The sequence below is a fragment of the Capricornis sumatraensis genome, chromosome 7 (assembly GCF_032405125.1).
Source record: "Capricornis sumatraensis isolate serow.1 chromosome 7, serow.2, whole genome shotgun sequence".
NCBI lineage: Eukaryota > Metazoa > Chordata > Mammalia > Artiodactyla > Bovidae > Capricornis > Capricornis sumatraensis.
The window spans coordinates 40,000,001-40,021,461 of NC_091075.1; the positions used below are offsets into that span (position 1 = coordinate 40,000,001).

General features: G+C 33.4%; 1 protein-coding gene across 1 annotated transcript in view; it reads right to left on the minus strand.

Annotated features, from left to right (window-relative positions):
* Positions 1 to 21,461, minus strand: part of LCORL (ligand dependent nuclear receptor corepressor like) — a 165,081-nt gene that overhangs the window by 37,790 nt on the left and 105,830 nt on the right. Inside the window, exon 5 of the mRNA XM_068975558.1 lies at positions 15,175 to 15,426. Coding sequence (XP_068831659.1) covers positions 15,175 to 15,426 — 252 coding nt within the window. The remainder of the gene's footprint in view (positions 1 to 15,174; positions 15,427 to 21,461) is intronic.

Consider the following 21,461-nt stretch of genomic DNA (forward strand, 5'->3'; position numbering starts at 1 on the left):
AGTACTGGAGTGGGTTGCCATTTCCTTCTCCAGGGGATCTTCCCGACCCAGGGATTGAACCTGGGTCTCCCGCACTGCAGGCAGACACTTTACTGTCTGAGCCACCAGGGAATCCCAAAATATTTGCACTATATATATATAAATATTCACACAATATAATTTTGCTAATTTTCTCTTTTCCCCAAGTTTACCATAATGAGCATATATATTAATGAAGAAACTCCACAAACTTATCAATAAAATACCAAACTATAAAAGCAATCAGTTGAGTTTATCCAAATTTTATTTTTAAATTGTTTTTGTTACTTGTTTAACCATTGAGTTAAAGTTTCAGAGTCACAGAGGAAATAATCAAGATAGCATTAGGGCAGGATATCAATTAAACTTTAATATTGGTTTTTCCATCCTTCATTTGCCTTCTTCTGCACATCAAACACACTTTTTAAAAGGGAAGAGTTACTGCTTTTTCAATGTGTTTTATTTAGTGCCTACACAGCTGAAATCTCATAGAATTCTTTCACCTACTATTTACTAATATGACAAGGGACAAAATAAATCAGGAAAAAGTTCCTGTAATAAATTTAGAATGTAAAAAATACTACTACTAACCTTAATTAGGATATATTACTGGTAAAATTAAACAAGGTTTCAGCACTTCCACCCTAAGCCATTTTAGAATTTCATTGCAGTTCTTTTTCCTTTCTTCACTTATTCCTTTAAGTATCAAACCAAAGTCAAAAGGCTTCAAAGTCAACACCTTGAAAAATATTTTGTAAAACACATTCTTTGTTTATACCAAGGGTTACAGTGTGTACTCTCTAAGTTTAACCTTCAACCAAACTTTAAAGATGTGGCATGTATACTTATTACAATAATATTATACTGGAAAACTTTAGATTTGCTAGTCCTTATCATGCTCATCCAAAGGTGATCTAGGAGTTTTAAAAACATTTTTACTGAAATATTACATTCACAACAAGAATGAACCTAAGTACACAGTCCAATGAATTTTGAACATTTCACTGTAAATAGCAACTAGATCACCACAGTCAACCTGAAGCCCTCCCCATCGTATCTTCTCAGGTCACTAACTTACACCTACCTCCACTATCTTGACTTCTAACAGCTTTATGCATGCTCTTTTAAGTAGCAATTTCACTTCTAGGAGTATGTCCTAAGTAAAAATTAAGATTCAGTGCACAATTTCAGCTTGAGCATGTATATCTGAAGATAAGTATAATGTAATCCTTCCATGAAACAGAATACTATTCAGCTAAAATATATTGATGTTTTAAAATATTTTAAAAATACAAGTTACAGAGGATTATATAATGAATGATTTGTGGGAATAAGCTCTGAGAGGAGAGAGTGAGAGTAAGAGTGTGTAAATATGAGTGTTTTTTTCCAGAAAATGATTTGGAAGGATTGAAAATCACAGCAGTTAACTCTGGGTGGATGAATAAAAGATCAATGCATAGCTTTACAATTCATTCATTTTATTAATATTTATTGAACGGTTATAATATGCCAGTCAGTTTTCTAAATGGCACAAAGGAAACAGTAGGGAGTACAACAGAAAATGTTTCTGCTCTCACAGAATTTACATTCTAGTAGAGCAGACAAAGAAAAGATAAATCAATAAAGTAATATTGCAATTACCCTCCAATTAATTAAAAAATAATTTCACAAGATGATAAGGCCTTTAACAAAAATAAAAGACAGTAATAGGAAAGAACAACAACAACGGCAGGTGGGAAGAGGCTATCATGTTGGAATAAATGATTAGGAAAAGTCTAGAGCAGATTTGTTCTTTTTCAAAAAAGAAATTTCCCTGATACACATCAACCATGCAAAATATAGAACGATTCCTTCTATCCACTCTTTATACAATTACCTAGATTTTTGCTATGCTTGCTCTATTTATACTATCTACTTAAGTATTTTAGAGTTAATTCCAGTTGTCACATCGTTTCTATATTCTTAAGCATCTTTGATTCATGGGGAGGCAAAGAGTTGGACACGACTGAGCGACTGAACTGAACTGAAGCATCTTTAAACATATGAACATTTTCTTACATAACAATTCCTTGATATCACCTTATACTTAGTTTGTATTGAATATTCTCGAGGCAAGCCAAAGTGTCTTTTTACAATCACTATGTTCAAAGTAGGAGCTATGTTATGCTTGACGCTATGTCTCTTAAAATTTATAGCAGCCCTTTGCCTCATTTTTAAACACAATGATACTGACTTTTAGAAGCCAGGTTATCAGTTCTACTAGAGAATATCTTACAATATGGTTTGTTCTTTCTCCTTTTCTATATTGTCATTTGTTTTCACTTTATTTCCTAATAATTCTGACAAACCTGAAGTTTTAAAGCAAATGGTTCTCAAACTTTTGGATCTCACAATCTCTTTAGCATTAAAAATCTCTGTGGATCTCAAAGAACCTCTGTTTCGGTTAAGAAACTTTATTTCTTAACATTTATAAGTTAAACTGAGATGTTTTAAAATATTTGTAATTGATAACCATAAATGCTAATATTATTATAACATTTTAATGAAAAAACATTTTTAGATATAAAGTGAGAAGTTTAAAAAATAATTTTGAAAATCTTTTAAATGTCTAGCTTCATAGAATACAGTTGGATTCTCATATATGTTTCTGTATAAACTGTGTTCAGAAATCATACATCAATCAGCCTCTGATTGACTCTATTACCTACTCTACTATATACTGGGAGAAAATGAGAGTGAAAAGGGCAAATAATAATATATTATTATTAATTCTGACTTGCTGTACTCTAGAAAGAGTTTCATTGAGAACCACTGACCTAAAAAATTGCTTAGAGTCATGTTCGACGCTTCTGTCAAGAATACTTCACAAGTGATATATTAAGTGTATTTCCAATGATGCTTAAGTGATCACTGTATTCTGATGACAATAGCTTGACCCCTCCACTGTAAAGTTACCCAAGGAATCTTTCCTCTAATAGTTTTATCTTCTGGTGATACTTTTGATTCAGTTTTCTTATTAGAAGTTGTAAAATAATAATATTTTAAGTCTATCATGTCTTCATATTTATTAACTGAAATTCTTAAGAATCCTTCTCAAAAGAAGGCAATTTGGTTATCCTGAAATACAATTTGTAAAAGACAAGCAAAATAAATGCTAAACTCTTTCCTGCAACTGCTCATTTTCAAAGTAGTAAGCTGGTATGCTATGTTCCTCTGTGTAGACTAATGACTTTGAGGAATCATTATCAAGATCTAGTGGATTTTAAAACATTCAACATGTTTCAGCTGAAAATGTTTTTCCCTCTTGAGGCTTAAATGTTCTCATATTTGGCCAATGGGGAACCTTTAACATTGCCTCCTGTATTTGGTTAACAAATTGGTCTTTGGTATATTCTTGCTTGTTGGCACAAGATGTTCCAGCATCATCTTACACATTTTCTGATCCAGATCTGGATTCCAAGGAGGTCTGCTACTGCTACTGCTAAGTCACTTCAGTCGTGTCTGACTCTGTGTGACCCCACAGACGGCAGCCCACCAGGCTCCTCCATCCATGGGATTTTCCAGGCAAGAGTACTGGAGTGGGGTGCCATTGCCTTCTCCCCAAGGAGGTCTACTTTCCTTTAAAGGAAAATAATGTTTAGAGACCACAATCTAGGCCCAAGTTCAGTGTCACTGAACTGTCATGCAATTATTTCAGTACTGAAATATTCATAGACATAAAAGAGTACAGATTTTTGAAATGAAAAAAAAAAAAAAAAGAGTTTGCAATGACATTTCCAATCTGTGTGTATTAGTCACTCAGTCGTGTCTCATTCTGTGTGACCCCAGGACCTGCAGCCCACCAGGCTGCTCTGTCCATGGAATTCTGCAGGCAAGAATATTGGAGTGGGTTGCCATGTCCTTCTCCAGGTGATCTTCCCGACCCAAGGATTGAACCTGGGTCTCCTGCATCGCAGGTGGACTCTTTACTGTCTGAACCACCAGGGAAGCCCTTTTCAGTATACATGTATGCAATTTACAGGGTTTTTAACTCTTTGATTTTTAAATTTGTTTGTTTCTACTCTTACCCTGAAAATCTTGGCTTCCTAAAATAATAACATAATTATATATTTGATTTATCCTATAGATCCAAAATAACACACAATGGCAATATCATTACTAATATTACTAAAAGAAGTTTAGGATTTCTTTGAAGTACTCATTTATGTTTAAAATATATTCCACCAAAAATGTACAGTCAAAATATTGGGTAAAGTCACCTGACAGAATCCTTTTCTCAGTGTTAATACATTACTGTTAAAAACATGATGCAACTATGCTCATTTGTTACTTTCTTTTCCATATTTTAGGGACTGCTTTAATTTTTTAAAATTAAAAACCTTTGGGGTTTGTTGAGCATTTATATAAAGCTATATAAAGGTCCATCCACAACACTTCTATTCAGCCCTCTCCATCTCATTTACTTCATTCCCTTATAGGTTTTATCTTTCCTGCTTTGTTTATACAAAACAATACATATATATATGTATATATATATGTGTGTGTGTATATAAAATATATATATATACACACACAATTCTGTATCTTTCTCTTACTTCCTAACAATAAAACCTGAAAATGTCACTATAAAGGGATCTTTCTCACACTCTTTTCCAAATACTCAAGTTTTCTACCGTATGGATATACAATAATTTGGTTATCCATTTGGGTTACTTCTAATTCCTTGCTATTATAAATAATATACCCCTGATGAATTAACTTTGAATATGTATCATTGATATTTGCATAATTATAAGCTCAATTCTTTGAAATGAGATTGGTGAGTCAAAAAGTTAAATGCATTGCTAATTCCCCTCCATAAAGATTCTACTAGTTTGTATTCCCTTAGGAATGCATGAGAGTGCCTGTTTCTTACAGCCTCATGAGAAAGATTATGTTGTTCAACTTGAATTCTTATTAGTCCGATAGGTGTGAACCATATAATGACTGTATTTCCTATGAGTTTATAAGTGTGTTTTCCTATGTTTAAAAACTTTTAAAGCTTCTTATATGAACTGACAGTAAAACAACGCTCATTTACCTATCAGGTGGTTTTTCTTTCAGTACTCAATTTTTTGAAACTGTTAATGCATTAATTAGTAGCCCTTTATTTTATAATATAGATTATAAATATTTTTCACAGACTACTATTTCTCTTTGGATTTTTCTAATAGTGCTTTCTTCTTTATCACCCAAAGTTATTTTTACACACTGTAATTTATCACTCTCTTATTGTTAAGGTGATGTTCTAGTTGAGATATAAACGATGAAGGGGACAAGCCAGAGAAACAAGAAGATTTAAAGGCAGAATAGTCCAGGAAAAGCAACTGGCAAAAGTGAAGGTTCAGAAGTGAAATGCGCTTAGCAGAAATACACAGATAGTGTGAACTGCACATACTAAGCCAGGACGAGAGGAAAAGGAATCAGAGGGGTACACAGGGACAAGATCTTATCAAAACCATGTAAACCATGAGAAGAAAATAGATTTTATTCTTCCAGTAATAGAAAGGAAGATTTAGCTCTGGTAATAACAGAAAGATTTAATATAGAAGTAATACCAGCTTTACTTTATTCAAGCAGATATTTTGAACCCCATTTTGGCATACTGATAACTTAAGAATTATGTTAAGGTACATCTTATGAAAGCTGTATTTGGAGGGAAAATACATGAAAAAATTATAAAGGAAATAACTCAACGAACTGTCACTTGGAAACCACATGGTAAAAGAGTGACCAACTTTATACCAAACTTAAAAAATATTCAGGAAAAATTTAACAGCTATTGAAAAACTGACTTCTTTTTCTTTCTTTTTATACTTATATTTGTTTATGGAAGTTCTAAATTTAAAGTGCATGGTTTTATGCGATATTCTTTACAAAACAGAAAAAAAGAAAAATCCAGTTTAAATATAGTTGTTGTTTTTCAGTCACCCAGTCATCTCTGACTCTGCGACCCCATGGACTGCAGCACGGCAGGCCTCCCTGTCCTCACCATCTCTCGAAGTTTGCCCAAGTTAAATAAAGGTAACAATTATATTTCTTGACACTATAATCTGACTTTACAGAAAAAGCCTTGACTAGTCTCCTGATTTTTAAGTGACTGAGATAATCTTCATACAATTCCTCAAACATACCTGATTTGTTCCTGCCTTCTTTGATTTCTGATATTTTTGTCTCTGTTTTTGATACTTCTGTCTGGAATGACCTGCCCTCAGATCTTCCTGTGGAGAACAACTTCTAATTATTCAATTCTCTGTTCAAACTCACTTCTTCAGGGAGGCTTTCCTGACCACCTTACCTAAGATAATCCTCTCAAGTCACTCTTGGTATCTTGCTTATTGATTCTTTTTGTAAGATTAGGGGCATGCTGACAGGCATATTTCCAAAAAGTAACAAATAACTTCTGGAAATGAAAAAATAAAAACAAATTAGAAACTCAAGACAAAGGTTTAAACAGTGATTAGAACAGCTCAAGAGAGAATCAGTGAATCTAGAGACAGTTCTAAATTAACTAATCTAAATTAACACAAAGAGACAAAGAGGTGGAAGATACGAAAGAAAAAAGATAAGAAGGACAGAATGAGAGGATATCCAAAATATGCCTCAAAAATTTTTGACAAGAGATAAAGTGGGAAATGCAATATACTGAAAAAGATAATGGCTGGAAAACCATAATAGATGAAAGAAATTTGTCCTTAGTTTTAGAAATGATGACTTCCAAGCAGAATGAATAAAAGAAATCTATACCCAAACATATCCAGGACAACCTGCAAAACAGCATAAACAAAACAGAAATTGAGAGATAGGTGCTAAAAGTAGATACAGTGTATGAAGATTACCTACAATGAAAAGACTATTTGTTGTGAAATTATACAGAAATAGAAGCCAAGATACAGATGTAGTAGCTGTGCTAAGAAAATAGTAATTGTCAGCCTAGACTTGTGTACCCAGAAGAAGAAAATCTCTTTTAAGAACAAGGTTATTTTTTTAAAAAAAGAGCAAGACACTAAAAACAGAGAAAAATCTAAGAGTTTACTACCAGTAGACCTTTATTAAAAGACTCTCTGATTCCAGAAGAAAATTCAAGCTACAAGAATGAATAATGAGCAAAGGAAAAAGATAATCATGTTTGTAAATCTAAACAAAAATTATATAAAAACAAATAGTTACAATGTTTTCATTGGGATGTCTTTAAAAGAGAACTAAAGAACTGATGAAATGGCTATTGTGTCAGGACAGGTAACAAGTTAAAATATTCCTTAAATAAACTGTTGAGTTAACTAAGCATTAAAAAATTTCTAGGAAGATCTGTTGGAGAAGGAAATGGCTACCCACTCCAATATTCTTGCCTGGAGAATTCCATGCATAGAGGAGCCCGCTGGCAGGCTACAGTCCATGGGACTGGAAGGAGTCGGACACGACTGAGCAACTAACGCAACAACAAGGGCAACCACTAACAGAACAGCCGTAGAGTATATTACTTCAAAATCAGCAAACGGAGAAGAGTCAAGCAAGAGAAAAAAATACAACCTAAAAGAAAATAACAAAGGAACGAAAAAACCTAAATGGGACAAACAGAAAGTACAAAATAAGATGGTGCTATTTTGTGTTAGACAAGTTAATTTGGTTGATGAGACTATAGAATACAGGATGCTATGGGAAAATATAATAAGATCAGTTCATTTCAGTTCACTTGCTCAGTCGTGTCTGACTCTTTGCGACCCCATGAATCGCAGCACGCCAGGCCTCCCTGTCCACCACCAACTCCCAGAGTTCACTCAGACTCATGTCCATCGAGGTGGTGAGGCCATCCAGCCATCTCATCCTCTGTCATCTCCTTCTCCTCCTGCCCTCAATCCCTCCCAGCATCAGAGTCTTTTCCAATGAGTCAACTCTTCGCATGAGGTGGCCAAAGTATTGGAGTTTCAGCTTCAGCATCAGTCCTTCCAATGAACACCCAGGACTGATCTCCTTTAGAATGGCCTGGTTGGATCTCTTTGCAGTCCAAGGGACTCTCAAGAGTCTTCTCCAACACCACAGTTCAAAAGCATAAATTACCCAACCTCAATTTTGGTGATAATTAATAAGATTGCATGTGTATGTCTGTGTGCATCCAATTTAGGAGGTATAGAGGAAGTTTTTCTTAGAGAAGTGATGTTTAAAAGGAGACCTGAAGAAAAGTAAGATTTATTTAGAAAAAATTGGTGGAAGTAGGGAGTGGCTTCTACTGAGAGGCAAGAGCATGTACAGATGTTTTGAGGCTAGAGTATGTGACATTCAAGAAAACACAGAATTTCAATATGAAGACTAAAGAAAGGTACAAGGTGAGAGTGAATAGGTAGGCAGGGTCTGGATCTTGGTGAGTTTAGGATTTTAGACCTAAGAACAATTCACAGCCATTAAAGAGTTTTAAACAAATGAGTGGTATGACTTGACTCAGAATTTTTAAATATCACCTGTTTCCTATATCCCTAGAGTCAGAGAAGGTGAGATCAGAAGGGACATGGATCATCTAGATAGGTTTTATTCTTCAGGTTTACTAAAATATGGTATCTTCTCAAGCATGGAACATAACATTTTCTTCCATGTCTTTAACCTTGGAAAACAAAAGTTTATTACAGAAAAACAAGATGTATATTTTATTGCATTCATTAGTACATACAGAAATATCTTCTGAACTGAACTTAAAAACTATTCAGTATTTTCCTAACAGAGTAACAACAGACTTCATTTATAAACAGAGTAATTTAAAATACATAGTATCATAAAATAATACACTGCCCTTTTAATTATAATTTAACATCTCAGCTGACAATATCACCTACCTTAATCTCAGCCAAGAAACCAGATTAGAGGAGGTGGGAGCACCACCAACAAAGGATACTTAATGACAATTAAACATATCACTGAAATTTATATATCTCATTCAATGCAAATATTCTCATTTATAATTTATTTAAAAAATATTATTTAACTAGGAGATACTTCCAAAATTAAGCCTACTAACAGAAATGCGAAATAACGTCTTAAAATTTTTTTTAACTTAATCTGTTGGCAGTTAGCTGTAGGGAAAATAATTCAAAAAATGTCCAGTCATTATAGGTTACTGCAATAATTAATGTTCATCATGACACTTAGTTCCATGTTATTTAAAGATACTGCAGGATAATTTCCATCCAATAAGTTTAAAGCAAGAAATTTCACTGTTAAAATCATAAATCCAATGAACAAGGAATAATTCTTACTTAGTTTAGCTGTCAATAGTATTCAAAAATAGTGAAGATTTTTAATCTGGTAAATCCAGTACGTCATTTACACACACTGGGGATGCAGAAGCAAACAAGACAGGTTTCTGCTCCCAAAGTGGGGAGATGTACACAGAAATAATGGCAATGAAGTGAGAAATTTACTATATTGAAAATTCTACCAGAATATTCACTCAAGCCTCAAGGTAGAAAACACCACCAACAAGGGCAACAACGTGCTGCTGGTTGATCTCTGTCCACATTTGATCTTGTTTTGTATATACACAGAACTGGTAAATTCTTCAAGGTTGTCACAATAATGATAAAGGTTCGTAAGTTTCAAATTTCTTCCTGTACTCTGGAATTCAAAGAAGCTTTTACTTTGGGTCCAGATTAGAATAGAAAAAAAATTTTTTTCTGGTTATGCTAATGTTATTTCTTATCCATTTTTAAATTTACTGCTCCAGGAAAAAAAAAATGCATAACTTACTTTGTCCCAGTTTCTGAGGCTCAAAGTATATAAATACAAAGTATACAAAGTATATTTATATATTTGTATTTATATACAAAGTATAAATATATACAAAGTATAAAAATACAAATCTGTAGAAATGAAAGTGCACAAAAAAATATCTCTAATATCTGAATACTTGGTTAGAAAGTACATGGAGGAGCTAAATAGGAATGTTTCTCTCATGGTAACAATATTTTAAGTCAGTCTAGGGTTTTTCAAAGAGAAGACAAGGAAAATGAAAAGTACGAAAACTGATTTATCAAGAACAATTAGAGAACCTATGAAGATTTTCTTGAGAGGTTTAGACAGACAAAATAGTTTCAACAAATATTTGCAGCACTAATAAAAAGTAAAAGGAATAAATTTTGTCATATTGCTGCAGATGGAAAAGAAAACCCAACAACCTAAAGGTTAGCATAGAAAAGAGAAGTCTCGGAGATACAACGAATTCTACAAGTATTTATAGAACTATTGAGCAAAATGCTATTGCAGATGGAAAAAAATGCAAAATGAAGGGAAGATATTTCAAAGATATGAGCTTAACTGTCGGAGCTGTCAAATATCTTTTGCAAGTACTTAATTGTCAATCAGAGGTTGAATTACCATTGAAAGATGAGCAGGATATTCTTTTGTGCATCTTTTACTTTATTTGGCTATTCTGTTATCTTCTGATAACTAGTCTATTTTTCTATGGTGTCATGTTTTCCTCATTGGCTATAGGTTTGTTTAACTGAATGGTTGTTAGTTACATCAGTTGTAAATACTGTCTCCTAATCTGAGATTTGAATTTTCACTATTCATAATGACTTTTACTGGAGAAGGCAATGGCAACCCACTCCAGTACTCTAGCCTGGAAAATCCCATAGATGGAGGAGCCAGATGGGCTGCAGTCCATGGGGTTGTTGAGGGTCAGACAAGACTGAGCAACTTCACTTTCACTTTTCACTTTCATGCGTTGGAGAAGGAAATGGCAACCCATTCCAGTGTTCTTGCCTGGAGAATCCCAGGGACGGGGGAGCCTGGTAGGCTGCCGTCTATGGGGTCAGACAGAGTCAGACACGGCTGAAGCGACTTAGCAGTAGCAACAGTATAATGACTTTTGCAGTACTTAAGTTTTACATTTTAGTGCAGTCAAATTTACACAATTATTTTATGGATTGTTATTTCTGCATCTTATGAATTTCTTCCTTATTTTAAGTTCATTAAGATACAATCTTTTATCTTTTCTTTTAGTTTTGCTTTTAACATTTAGCCTTTAAACCCAAATGAAATCACTTTTGTGAGTGATATAAGGTAGGGATCCATATCCCCACCCACTCCATACACATAACCAATTGCCTTGGAACTGTTTAATGATATCTCTCACTCTTGTACCAAGATTCCACTAATGTTTGGAGAATTTCTGGGATTGCTAATCGGTCCCAGTGATTTGTATAAGGGCTACAGGACCCTGTTCGAATTATTTTACTAAGTCTTGATATGTTTTAGAGAAGTCCCTCACCACATTGTCTTGGTAATTCTTGGCTCTTTTAAGTTTTACACATAAATCTTATGATTGGAAAGTCATTTTTCACAATAAACCCTATCAGAATTTTAAATGGACTGATGCTGAATTTAAAAAAAATTTTATTTATTTTTGGCTGTGCTGGGTCTTTGTTGCTTCATGTTGGCTTTTCTCTAGTTGCAGCAAGTGGGAGCTATCTTCACTGCGGTGAGCAGGCTTCTCATTGTGGTGGCTTCTCTTGTTGTAGAGCACAGCTCTAGAGCACATGGGCTTCGGTAGTTGTGGCTCATGGGCTCAATAGTTGTGGTCCCAGGCTCTAGACCACAGACTCAATAGTTGTAGCACGTGGGCTTAGTTGCTCCTCAGCATGTGGGATCTTCCCAGACCAGGGATTGAACCTGCATCTCTAGCACTGGCAGCTGGATTCTTTACAACTGAGCCACCAGGGAAGACCTGAAGCTCAATTTTTTTTTTTTTTGAAGCTCAATTTTTAAGTATATTAAAGATGAACCGCTATCTTAGAGTCTTCCCATTCACTTAAAATATAATTACTTATTTTGGGAGTCTTCTTTTATATCCTTCAATAAAATTTTATAATGTTCTCCATAAGTTCATAGTTTATTAGTTTCATTCTTAGGTGTTTTAATGTTTTTCCTGCTTTTGTTGCCACTGTAGAAGAGATTTTTTAAAAGCTGGATGATATTATAATACATACTAATCTTGCCAAACTTTTTCACCAGTTTGAAAACTTTACATAGACATTCCTTCATATTTTCTATATACACAATTATACTGTTTGTAAGCAACCACAATTCTGCTCATTCTTTCCTTATAACCTACTATTTATTATTGTTTACTTTCATATTTCTTTCTCTTCACATTACATGAGTCAAGACCGCTCATAAAATGTTGAAAATTGGTGACAGTATGTATTTTTGTCATATCTATTACTTTAAATCATTTCATTATGATGTCCCTGGCAGGAGATGTGCTCATCTATTCTTGGTGTTATAAGCAATTTTTATAATAAATGTCAGACTTTGTAAATATTTTCTGTATTTATTAGGATGATAGTTTTCTCTTTATTTTTTTGTAATGTGGAAAACAAAAAAGTGTTTCAAGAGCAGAATTATTTGTGCTTCCCTAGTCATTATTTATAATGTTTTTATACTTTACTATATTCAATTTGCTAATGTTTAGATTTTTTGCACCTACATTTGTAAATAAGACTAGTTGGCCATTTTTCTTTCTTTTGTTATCTGTGCCTCATTTTGATATCAAGATGGTAGTAATATTTCTTTTCTTTTTTTTTTTAAATAGTCTTTAAAAGATAAGAATTAATCTATTGCTTTAAGTTACCTGCAACACCATTTGAGATAGTAATTTTACAGATGTATAGGTCAGACAATCCACAAATTATCCACATTAGTTATGGCTACATTATATTGGATTTACAGATTATAGCATCTAATTTGAATAAAATAACTGACAAAATGAACAGATGACTTAAATGTGTATTGTTGCAAAATTACAGAGTAAGAATAATGTAAAAAAAGTAAGTACTAGCAAAAAATAGACAAAGGCAGAACTAATCCTGCTACTATTAATATGACCATTTTATTAATTATATCATAAGGTATGGACAGTGAAGTCAGTCCAAACATTTTTTTAGGTCTTAAGAAACCATATGAAGTAAGGATTTATACCTTGTATTATTACTAATGAAACACTCCAAAGCCTATACTGTGTGACACTGAGGGTGAAGTTGCCATGATTAGCAAGACATGTGAAAATGGTTATAATATCTTTATTTCAACCTTAAAAAAATATTAATTTGTGAAAATATTAGTACATATAAAGTACTGATGTGTATACATAAACACACTGATGGGCATGCACACACAAATGCATCAGAGGTTATGTGCTCTATTAAAAAAAATTGGTATGCAAGTAGGCAAAGTTAGAGCTTACCAATTTCTACCACAGCAGAATAGTTTTATAAAAAAGGATCTAATTTTCTTACTCTCTGCTTAAAGAAATATAGCAGCTTTCCATGGTTGTAAGAAAAGAAAAAGTCCTTAATATTTCCTATGTTTTTCTCATAATCTTATATTTTTTTAGTCTCACCTGTAGTAACTACATTAATTATTTCCTACATACACTTGGACATGCCTTATCACTTGAATTCACTGAATCACAGAATATAAGAACTAGAAATTTACTTTTAAAATGTCATCTATTCCAACCAATCAGCTGATGCTTCTGAATGCCTCTAATGATAAGGCAAGCAGGGAATCATTTTTCTCATTCCCCTTTAAAAAAAAAGTCTGATCCTTAGAAATATTCTTTCTTATATGGATCTAAAATCTATTTCCACCTAATCCCTAGGTAGTGATCCTAATTCTACTCATTGGGCCATTCAGAGAAAGTTCAGTCCTACTTTAGTGAATAACAATATACATTTTAGAGACTTCCAAGGCTTCTCTTCTGTGGTAGTATGGAACAAGAAATAGAGTATGGAGGGACTAATGTTTGAATACCTTTTATGAGGCGGTTATTTTATATTTAACTTTCATATTGCCCCAATGAGTTTGTTATATTATCGCCAAGTAACAAGTGAGGAAATTAAAACCAACAGAAAGTTAACACTTCATGTAATTTAAGTAGCAGAGCAGGGATTTCAACCACAAGTCTGTCACAGACACCAAAGCCTATGTTTAAGTCTGTTTAGAACACTGAACTGCTTCCCACAAAGGAGAAAGATTTAAGAGAAGGTGAAATATGGAAATGTAACACAAATAGGCATCAATACTAAAATTTCCATACTTTCTAACTTTCAAAATTCAATGTATTGATATATTTTGCCCTTAAGCCTTCTATTCAAATCATCTTCAGCATTCCTTTCTGTCTTATAACCAACCTGTCTTAATATCTCAAAATTCTCATATCTTTCTACATAAATAAACTCATACAACCTAAAATTAAGGAAGCAAAGAGAAAAAAAGTATTTCCATATTTCAGCCTCTCTCAATTTTAATCTGTTTTACACATTGAATAGATGATCTTCTTTAAATACTGAGTAATGTACAATGTACTCTTCTCTAGAGCCTCAAACACCACATTGCCTTCTGCAATCAAACTTAATGCTAACATTTTTCTGGTTTCGAGGCCTGACAACACTATACCTAATTTGTATTAACAAAAGCTATTTGTTCTCTCTTCTCTAGGCAAACATTCATTTGGCATCCTCCACTGAGCGATTGAACTGAACTGAACAAGCACTTTAAGGCTCTTCCTTCTTTTCCTCTGAGAATCACAATTCTTCCTTTAAATAATGATCAGATAAGATCAGCACAGCTTCATCATTCATGCTTTTGAAAAATGTGTCTCTCTATATAATTATTTACATTATGTTTATCAAGGTATTAACTTTTTTCTTTCCCTAGTGACATCATAAACAATTGACTATTATCCATCAATTTTTTATTTTTGACCTAAGTGTGAAAAACTGAACAAAAGTGCTTAATGAATGTTCTCAGCTGTACATTATAAAAATTCATTTTTATCATATACGTCTTTTTATTTGTATACTTTCCTTCTAGGTTGCTTTTAGGATTCTCTCACCATACACTTTATTGTGAAAAGAGGGGTAGAGAAACTTTCACTTCTCCATTTATAAACAAAGACAAATGTAATACAAAAGTTTTAATTTAGCACTTCTCTCTAGTCCATGTTACAGACTAATTTCAAGTAGTATTACTTTTAAACTTCTCTGTGAATATATGGTTATATATATACTAAAGAATATTAAAACATAAAATCAAACATCACATACACACACACATAAATCTTACCTTGCTGAGTATTTTGTTCTTGCATTCGATTCACAGTGAGGTCTAAGGGGCCTTCCTGCTCTTCCTGAAGGGAGTTTTCTGCTTGATTCATTTGGATACTTTTACATATCAGACTTGGTCCAATTGAACCATTTCTATTCTCTTGAATTTTACCACTTTTTGAAATATACTCAATTGCAAACTGACGTATCATCTTTTTCATTAATTCCTGAGCAACTAGGGGAATGTTAGGATCACAGTTCTGAGGAAGATCTAGGGAAGAAATAAATACAGTAAGAATTAAAAAGAGAATACAAAATACCAATGTTTAAATTTATCTTAACTACAAATTAATGATTTCAGAAGTCTCAGAGGAAGTCCATAATTGTGAATGGTTTCTGGAACTTAGCAACAAAAACCTTGTACATTTAATTAGTATTACGAGAATATATTAACCCTTAACTTGGCTATTTATTTCTTGAAAATAAACATTTTTGGTCCCAAATTAAAATATAAAGAACTAGACATAAAAGGAGACAGTTTATTTTCAGAGTTTTAATTCAAATGAACTGCAAAAGATATTAAAACTTAGTTTGTGAACATAAATTGTATATATAAGTAATCAAGCAATTTTTAATATAGTAGAGTAGGTACACAAATTAACTATTAAAGAAAACGTCTAAACTCTGTTGTTTATTACCATTAATCCTGTCAAATACGGACTTCGTATAGGGCCTGAATGTCGTCAAGGATTTTTTCTTTCTCAACTTTTCATATCAAGAAATTTCAGTCATAAAGAAAAAATTAACCCTACAATGACACAGACAGCCTCAACCAAGATTCAAGAATTGTTAGTATGCTGCCATATTCACTTTCTTTTTACCTTCTGGTTTGTAGAACTACTGAAAAGTAACTGTAAAATTATGGCATTTCACTCCTAAATATTTCAGTACTCATCCACTAAGATTCCCCTATAGAAACAGTAATACCATTATTGAGAGTCTTAATCAGTCCTTGACCCCAAAACATGTTGGTCATCTATAACCAAAATAAAGGTAAATAGTCATATACATTTCTGCTTAAAACCTGTACAAGAGGTAAAAACAACTAAATTATTTTATAGTAAGAAGTGTAGAATAAATAAATTTATAAACACAGTATATAATAAATAAAAAAGAGTACTGATATTGGGTGGTAGTGGTGGTGGTTTTTCCACAGACACACTACTGGTTTCACCCCAATCCTTTTATTTACCCTGCTCCTTCAGAGGTAGAATGACTGGTGAAATGGGAAGGATGACTAAGCTTATCTGGTTAGGCTCTGTACTTCCTCTTCGGAAGTGGGCCTACTTCTAGAGTTATTAATTCTCTGCTCATTACCACCTCAACTCTTACCCAGACAAATCAGTGTTGTGTGAACAGACCTGCCTTGATCCCGAGCTGTCTGAGACTGAAGGCTTATGTTGTCTTAGTTGGAGCGCCTAAGAGATCTGAAGGCAAATCCTCCAACCAGCAACTATTTTTATAAAGGTGAGGAAAGGCAACAAACTACCTCCACCATGACCACAATCATATCTGATTAGCAAAATGTGACCTAAACCGACATCAATCTGTTTACGGTCTTGCAGAAGTACCAATATATTTGATTATAGGGTGCTTTTTCGGATCTGCTAGAGATGTTGGACACGACTGAAGCAACTTAGCAGCAGCAGCAGCAGCAGAGATGTTGCACAATAAACATCTCCTTAATATTAGCTCTTTCAAAACAACTTTGAATTCTGAAAAAAACATTTGAGGAGGGATTATGGGCTTATAAAAAAAAGGTAATATTTAATTCTCATATTTATTCTTTGTTTAGAACCGAGTAGGGAAGAGAGGCACTAGTTGTTCTAGGGTACTAAAAAGAAAGACTTGCCTATACACTTGACCCTTAAACAACATGAGTTTGAACTGTAGAAGCACACACAGACATGAATTTTTTTCCCAATAAATATGCACTACAGTACTACACAATCCATAGTTGGTTCAATCTGTAGATGTGGAACCCCAAATACAAACGGCCCACTATAAAGTTAAGAGTTTTGACTATGCAGAGGGTCAGTGCTCTGAACTTCCATGTTGTTCAAGGGTCAGTTGTATATATTATATCCCCATGGCATATTTATTTTAAAACTGGAGGTTTGTACCTCTTCATTTCCCCCTCCTCACTTATTCATCCTCCAACACCCTTCTCTCCTCTGGCAACCACTTGTTTGTTCTCTGTAACTGTGAGTCTGTTTCACTTTGTTTTGTTTTTTAGGTTCCACATGTAAGTGAGAATATATAATACAAGGTATATGGCCCATGGTATTGAAATAACTTTGTATGGGGACAGACTGTTACTAAATTTATTGTGGTGATCATTTCACCATGTATGTCAAATCATCCCATAGTATACCTGAAATTAAAATAATATTGTACATCAACTAAATTTTAATGAAAAAAGACGCACAGATTGAAATCTTAGCCATCTTTATAAATTTAGGTTAGTTACACACCACTCCATATTTTAGTTTCTTTGTTCATCAAATGGAAATAACAGAACTTTGGAAATCATAATAGGGCTTGCTCACAGGATATTTTAAGATTGTATGAGATTGTAGATAAAATACTGAGTTCTTATACTTGGCATTTTTAATAACTGACATTAACTACACTGTTATCTTAGACTGCAGTGAACATAAGAGAAACAAGATTCAGGCTGAGCAGTTAAGAAGATTCAGGCTGAGCAGTTAATCATAAAATGTCAACTAAGTTGAAGTATTAACTAGGTTAATATGTACATTATTAACTAGCATGGAAAATACAAAGGACATAATTTCTAAGCCCATGTGATATATTCTGATTCTGAACAGACAGTATTAGCGTATGTAACCTAGCTAAAGTGATTTATAACAAAGCAAGAGATTTCTATGTTATACAGAAGGATTCCTAATTAATGTTATTTCTCGATGACTTCCTTCAGGAATCCTTGAAGGTGTTCGGCAAACCGTTTCTCCATCATTTTTCAAATCTAATCTTGCTTTGCATTATGTGTTAAAAGGAGATACTGGATTTACTTCTATGTATTTCGGTTAAGTGACCTGTAATTTACTGGCTAATGTCACTTTATAAATTCAAAATGATTAAATTTATAAAAAAGGGACAGAAATATGATAACATTCGTATCATATGACTAGAGCTACACTTTAGAGTTGAGTTTAGAGCTCATTCATCTACTCAGTTTTTGCTTGTTTATATTAGGAATACATCTATGTGTAAAACCAAAAGACTTGGCAAACAGCAAAAAAACAAATACGATTTAAAAAGATAAAGAGATAAAATGCTGCTCAGTTGCTAATTAGTTAGTAAGCCTTCTAGATTTCTTGCACAAGTGGTCACAATTACAAAAAAATGAATTAACTAAAGATCTTGGTCAGGGATATACGCTCAAATGGTTTCAAAAGTTAGGCAACGAATAAACACTGGGCTAGAAGAGAAAATATGTTGCCACACGGAAACGGTATGCCCCTAAGAAGACAGAAATAATTTATTTTTGCCCCATCTCTTTATTTTAAATTTAACAAATTCAAGAATTTAGCAAGTTCTTTGCGGTGACCAGTTTCAAGATGATTCTTAATGATTCCCACTTCCACCTCCTGGTCTCCAGTGTTGCATAGTCCCTTCCACATTGTATGAAGGGTGAAATGTGAGATTAAAATAACATATTGCAAAAGTGTACGTCACTTCCAAGATTAGGTTATAAGAGAATATGGCATCTATCCTGGATACTCTGAACACTGATGTTCATTATCACTCCCTTCTATTCTGCCCTCTTGCTCTCTCATCACTCACTCTGGAGAGAGTTGTACTGTGAGTGGCACTGAGGAGGCTCACAAGGAGAGGAACTGAAGTATCCTGCAAACAGCAGAATGACTGAACATGGAAAAAGATGCTCAACAGCAATCAACTCCCAAATGACTGAAAAGGGAAACAACATACCAAAAGTATGTGATGAAGCTAAAACAGTGATTAGAGAGCAACTTACGGCAATAAATATAGATATTAAAAAATTCAACTCAACCTAGCCCTCCTTAAGAGAAAATGATTTGAAAATTAAACCCAAAGCAAGAATAGAGGAAGAAATAAATAAAAAGTTAGAGCAGAAAATATTAAATAGGAGAAGGGAAAGGCAAGACAAGGTAAGATAAAAAGAAGATCAATAAAACCAAAAATTGATTCTTTGAAAAGATTTAAAAAATTGACCAAGAATAAAAATAAAGGTTTAAATTTGTAAAATTAGAAATGAAGGAAGAGCTATCACAATTAACATTAAAGAAACACAAAAAAGTAATAAAGAAATACTACAGGAAAAAAAGCTACACATCAACAAATTAGATATCCTAGATGAAAAGGCCAAATTCCTAGAAAGACAACAACTATCAAACTCACTCAAGAAGTAATAAAAGACTTGAACAGACATACAAGTAAAGAGACTGAATTAGTAGCCAAAACTCTTGTCACAAAGAAGAGCCCAGGAACAGATAGATTTACTGGTGAATGCTATTAGACATTTAAGAAGAATTAAAACTAATCCTTCACAAACTCCAAAAAAACAGATGAGGAAGGAACACTTCCCATGAGGACAGTGTTAGCTTGATACCAAAACCAGACAAAGAAACCACACAAAAAGAAAACTACCAAATCAAATGAAAACTATCCATTATGAATAGACAAAAAAATCCAGTTGACCCTGAAGCAACATGGTTTTGAGCTATGTTGTTGTTGGGGCTTTCCTCGTAGCTCGGATGGTAAAGAATCCGTATACGTGGATTTTTTTTTCAACAGCAGATACTACAGTACTGCACAATTTGTGGTTGGTTGAATCTTAGTGGATGTGGAACTACAAATTCAGAGGGCTGACAGTAAATCATATATCAATTTTTGGTTGTGTGAAGGGTCAGACTCTATCTACCACATGTTTGAGGGTCAACTCTCCTATCAAACAGAACCTAGCAACACACAATAAAAAAGATTATACATCAATACCAAGTGGGATTTATCCCCAAGGTGCAAGGTTAGTTTAACATATAAAAACCAGTCAAGCAATATAATACAACATATTAAAGACAAAAGTCACATAATAATCTCCACAGACGTAGAAAAGCACTTTATAACATTTTCATGATAAAAACACTGAACAAACTGGGAATAGAAGGAAATTACCTCAATCTAAGAAAGGGGATCTATGAAAAATCTACAGATAACATCATACTTAATGGTGAAAGAGGGAAAGTTTCCCCAAAAATATCAGAACAAGAAAAGGACATATGCTCTTACCATTTCTCACCATAATGCAATGTTGTATATAGGAATTTCTAAGGAATCCACACACACAAAATGTTAGAACTAGTTAAGTTCAGCAAGGTTACAGGATGCCATGTCAATATACAAAAATCAATTTTATTTCTATACAATGGCACTAAGCAATTCCAAAATGAAGTAATTAGGAAAATAATTCCATATACAACATATTACAAAGAAGAAACATAAGTCTGACAAAGCATAAAGAGAACCTAAATAAACAGAAATACATCCTGTGTTCATGGACTGGAAGATTTAATATTGTTAACATGATAATATTTCCCAAATTGATCAACAAATTTAACACAATCTCTATCAGAGCCCTAGCTGGCATTTTTATAGAAACTGACAAGCTGATTCTAAAATGCATATCAAGATGCAAGGAATCCAGAATAGCCAAAACAATCTTGAAAAAGAAATAAATTGGAAGACTAGCAATTCCTGATATCAAAACTTATTAAAAGTGTGATAATCAAGCCTAGGTGTTAAGGTCATAAGGATAGACATATAGGTCAATAGAGCAGAACTGAGCCCCAAGATAAACCCTTAATTTATTAAAAAAATTTTTTTTTTCCTCCCTTCATTCCTTCCTCCCAGGATTGCCTTCTTCCAAACTATTTTCCTAAAAGAACAGAAGGAGATCTACAACAATAACTCATTCAACAAAATCCCTGAGAACTTATTATATGCCAGGAACTAAGCTATTTTCCAGGAATTCAGAATGAACAAAATAGACACAGTCTCAGCGCTCATGCGAAGATCACATATTTTAATCTATTTTTGTTAGGAGTACCAAGAAAATTCAAGGAAGAAAATAATTGTCTTTTCAATAAGTTTTGCTTAAGACAACTGGATATTTATATGCAAAATAATGAAGCTGGACCTCTACCTCATACCACATAGAATAATTAGCTCCAAAATGGATTA